The 4,827-nt window shown below is 35.6% G+C and overlaps 1 protein-coding gene across 2 annotated transcripts in view; it reads right to left on the minus strand.

Annotated features, from left to right (window-relative positions):
* Positions 1-225: 225 nt before the first annotated feature.
* The window catches only part of LOC107662342 (reticulocalbin-1-like), a 5,451-nt gene continuing 849 nt past the window's right edge, over positions 226-4,827 (minus strand). For both annotated transcript variants that reach the window (XM_016452327.1, XM_016452325.1), the window contains 5 exons: positions 3,783-3,976; positions 3,505-3,683; positions 3,297-3,357; positions 2,926-3,125; positions 226-1,031 (listed from right to left, as the gene is read on the minus strand). In XM_016452327.1, coding sequence (XP_016307813.1) covers positions 924-1,031; positions 2,926-3,125; positions 3,297-3,357; positions 3,505-3,683; positions 3,783-3,976 — 742 coding nt within the window. In that variant the 3' untranslated portion in view covers positions 226-923. The remainder of the gene's footprint in view (positions 1,032-2,925; positions 3,126-3,296; positions 3,358-3,504; positions 3,684-3,782; positions 3,977-4,827) is intronic.

The following is a 4,827-nucleotide window of genomic DNA, read 5'->3' on the forward strand; positions in this document are numbered from 1 at the left end:
AAGTCTCTGATGCTAACACCAAGGCTACATTTATTTGATCAAAAATACAGCAAAATCAGTCATATTGTGAAACAGAAAAATTGTGAAAAAGTTTTATATTTGCATTTAATGTCTTTATTGTGACTTGGGACAATTTAATGCATCCTTGCCAAATAAAAGCATTCATTTCTTGACCCCAAACTTTTGAACAATAGTGTATACATAAACACACTTCATACACTAAGTGTCATCAAATGTAATCTCATAAAATAAGACGGAGTTATAAATACTGTCTAATTTTACCAGACATGAGCAAAAAACAGACAACGTGCAAATGTAAAGACAAAAATAATGCATCAGAGGCAGCTGTGTTTAGAACATGTAAAGTTTGTCAAAACATATAAGACATGGACATACGGTCAGCAATGGGAACATTGTGATAATCTACAACATAATTAAATGTCTAGTGTACTTTATGTATAACTGTATATCAACACTGACTTTTAGTGCTTTCTGTAGTAAAAGTGTTGTATTATCAAAGCATGAAATTCAATTTAAATTCTAAATAAATAGAATGTTTGTTCCAATATTGAAACCAGACAAAAATAGGCACAGGCTTCGTCCTATGATTGCTTTAGAAAAAAAAAAGAAAAAAAAAAGGTTCAGCTTCAGAAGTCTGTAGCAGCTCATTCAACCAGGACAGAAGAGTTCCTTGACCACCCACAAAAAGAACACAGAGTGAAAGAGAAAATCCTAAGTGTGTATTAGGGACTACAGCCATCAGTCAGTGATTCCTCTATGTCCAGTCTGTGAGGTAGAGCTGCAGTACATCAGTCAGTTCGTCAGTCACTGGCATGGCTTCTGATGGAACGGATGCCACAGAGGTTCACTTCTCAGTTCAGTACCTGCGTCCTCAGGTAGAGTTCCACACCCTTTGCTCAGGTTCATAGCTCATCATGGTTCCTAGTAAGGTCTTCGCCATAGTTGGTGGCCTGGCTGCCTACAAACATGTTCCAGTTCTCAAGAATCTCTTCTTTGGTCAGCATCTGGTCCTAAAAAAATTTAACATTCCACCCATATGACAAATGTGTTTTGCTGGTTATATTCCTCATTTGTAAGACACTTGGGATAAAAGTGTCTGCTAAATGAATAGATGTAAATGTAATGAGTGTTTGCAATATTTGTAGTCCTCTAGTCCTTTATTGAACTCATGACAAAGCTGCTAAGTCCAAAAGAAACTGACAGCTCTGGTCCTGATGATAAACATTTTTTATTCTGTGTGTTCACACAAAACATGTTAAACTCATGTCATAAAATTACTAGTAAAATTTGCTTTTCTACTAAAGGTAGCACATTAATAATTCACACGAGCAACAGACACACACAACCACCAAAATGTTGAAATTACCTTTAAATAATTGGAAATATACAAGGCTACAATTATTTTAAAACACTGTAGCTGTATGCACAATGTACACAATGCTATTATGTTTAATAACTAAATCTAATATCTAATATCACATATGTCCTGCAACATTAAATTACAGAAATTATGCAAACTAATTGTCCTTAAAATTACTGATCAATTAACTTTTTTTTTTAATATAAATACAATACCATTCAAAAGTTTAGGGTGGGTTTTTTTTATGTTTTGAAAGAAGTGCTCACCATGGCTGCACTTATTTTTTGAAAAATACAGTAAAAAGATTAAAACTGTGAAATATTATAACAATTTAAAATAAGAGTTTTCTGTTATAATATATTTTGAAATGTAATTTATTCCTGTGATGGCAAAGCTGAATTTTCAGCATCGTTCCTCCAGTCTTCAGTGTCACATTATCCTTCAGAAATCAGTCTAATATGCTGATTTTCTGCTAAAGAATGTTCAAAAAAGTTGTGCTGCTTAATAGTGGTCGACCGATATATCGCCAAGGCCGATATATTGGCCGATATTTGGCATTTTTCAAATATCGGCATTGGCCGATAAGTTTTTCTGTTTGGCCGATACTTTCGAGGCGTTCTTTTATTTTGACGGTGCGCCAGACTTTTATTTTGACGGCGCTGAGAGCGGCTGCGCTTGAGCACACAGTGCTCACATTCTCCCTCTTGTTCGCCGTCGTCGTTAACAGTTCTGTCTAATACGGATAGAAGTCTGTCTAATAATCAGATAGAGCTGTTAAACAAAGGAATTTGTTTACATTATAATACTTTCTTGTTTGCCGTTAGCATTCAGCAAATACACATTTACATAATTTAAACAAATCTTTGAATGGCTAATGAAAATTTAATTTCACAAACCTTGCAAACTTAGTGGAATCCAGTTGTGAGATCATGTGAAGTGTGCATGTGACCTGCATGATCGCATGTTCTCTGCATGACTTTCGGTCCGTGCAAATTGAATGCTTTAAACATTAAATTCGTGATTTCAAATTATATCATATGACCCCTTTAATTAAAATAAATACAATTATATCGGCTTTATATCGGCCATCGGTCACCGGCCACCCTGCTTTCCAAGATATGGGCATCGGCATCGGCAGTCAAAAAAACTATATCGGTCCACCACTACTGCTGAATATTTTTGTGGAAACTGTGATTTTTCAGGATTCTTTGATGAACAGACAAAAAAGCATTTATTTGACATTTATTTTATAACAGTGTTAATGCCTTTACTGTAACTTTTGATCAAAATAATGTGTCACTGCTGATTAAAAATATTAATTTCTTTAAAAATACAAATAAATTGCACTGATTACAAACTTTGGTAGTGGTAATGGTAGTGTGTATCAAATAAATTAATATATTTAAATAAATTAATTCTTATTGTATTTTTCTCCCAGTTAATTTTTAGTATGCATTTAATTGTTTAAATTACCATTAATGTATTATACCACCAATACTAAAATTCTGGAGATATTCCTGGACAGCATGACAGTAGGTTCTCACCTCGTCTGTGTCCGACTCGTACACCAGATGCCGAGCCTCTGCCTGCGCGTGGTCATAGTCCTGCGGCAGGATCCAGTGACGAATCTCTTCTAAGTCCATCTTCCCATCTTTATTCAGATCTCGGAAATCTGAAAACTGGTCTCTCTCTGTTCTAACCCAGTCTGGCTCTGGGCCGCCATCTTCATGAGCAAACATGTCCGCTGGAAAATAGCAAAAGGTCTAAAAATGTTTTCCCTTGGATACAGAACATTAAAAGGATAGTTCACCCCAAAAACGTCGATTTTGTCAAGAGTTTCAGTGTCTAAACCTCACAAAAAAAGTGATCTGTAATACATTCTCTGTCCTTCAGACAAAAATACAGATAAACCTACCAATGTATTCGTCCTCATCTACATGACCATCCCCATTCTTGTCAATGTCCTCCAGAGTTTCCTGGTAGAATAAAGAAACTGGGAATGAGATGAATCAGTTACTTTATGAAAAACTAGCATGATGGTGATTTTCAATAGTCTGCATAATTAAAGTGACAGTAAGCACCACTGTCTAAAATTCAAACCCCATAATCCACCCGACACTCACAAGAACCACAATTTCCTGCATCTGCTCAAACTCCTCTGGGTGGAGGAAAGCAGTGAACTCCTCTCGCTCTGCAGCTAAATCGCCATTGAGATCTGCAGCCTTAAACCTACGTTCATCTCGCGGAAGCATCTTCTTGAAGCTGAACTGATCTGTTGCATCCTCAAACTCTTCTGGATTGGCTGGGAGAAGAGTAGATGTTGAATCTCATGTAGGCGGCTATCACGAAAACACTTCATCAATATTAAAACCTTCGATAGTTTCAGAAACGAGTGACTCACCAAGGTAGTGACCGTACGTTGCTTGCTTAAATTCATCCCATGAGATCTTGTTGTCTTTGTTCAGGTCATAGTCAGACCAGACCTTTGCGACGTTCTCATAGACGTAACGCTTCTGTACTCTCTTGATCCAGGCCTTGAGTTCATCAGTGGTGATATAACCATCAACATTGCTGTCAATACGATCAACTATTTTCCTAAGGAATTTAGAAGTGCAAAGAAAGAATAGAGTGAATAAAGTAGAAACTTACAGAGAATAAATATTAGAATGGACACTGAGGTTGAGTTTTCTCAGACACATTTCTAGCTTTTCACCTCAAACATGGTGGATCGATCCAATTCGTATGAAAATAGAGATACAGCACCCCAAAAATCGAAGGAAAAAAAGAGGAAAAGCAAGAAATGTGTATGCATGTGTGTGTGTATAATACTATAATCGAAAATTTTATAGTATTATTATCAGTAACCGGTTAATTTCCAGCATAAAGGTGAACATATTTAAACAGGTATTTGCTATGGATGTTTTTATTTTATTATTTTTTAATAATTTGCATTATTCAGTGGTGTTTATTACGCAGTGGTGACTCTCATTGTTGCAATATTACCTTGATAATATCTCAAATAAAATGCATATATTATATATAACATTTTAAAACGTTCTAAATATGCCGTTTTTATATTAAAAATATTAAAAAAATGATTTATCTATATTTGCATTTCATTTTTTCCTTATTTCTTCAATTTCTCATTTCTTTACGCTTATTTTCGATTGAAATACGACCCAGAAATGTTCTTGACAGAAACTAGACTCCAAGTGACTAGAAGATTGTCAACAGCACATTATTTTGATCTCTGATGCCACGTTGTGATGTTAAGAGAGCCCTCCCACTCACAGGACTGGAGAGGGAGCTCTTCGTGCCTACGTCCCCATCTCAGGGTGAGCTGGAAAACTTGTTACATTGGCAAGAATAGAGATAATCCCTGATATCCAACACCAAACTGTTAATTAACATGACAGTGTGTGTGTGTATATATATATATATATATA

Source organism: Sinocyclocheilus anshuiensis, unplaced genomic scaffold (assembly GCF_001515605.1).
Source record: "Sinocyclocheilus anshuiensis isolate Anshui unplaced genomic scaffold, SAMN03320099.WGS_v1.1 scaffold579, whole genome shotgun sequence".
NCBI lineage: Eukaryota > Metazoa > Chordata > Actinopteri > Cypriniformes > Cyprinidae > Sinocyclocheilus > Sinocyclocheilus anshuiensis.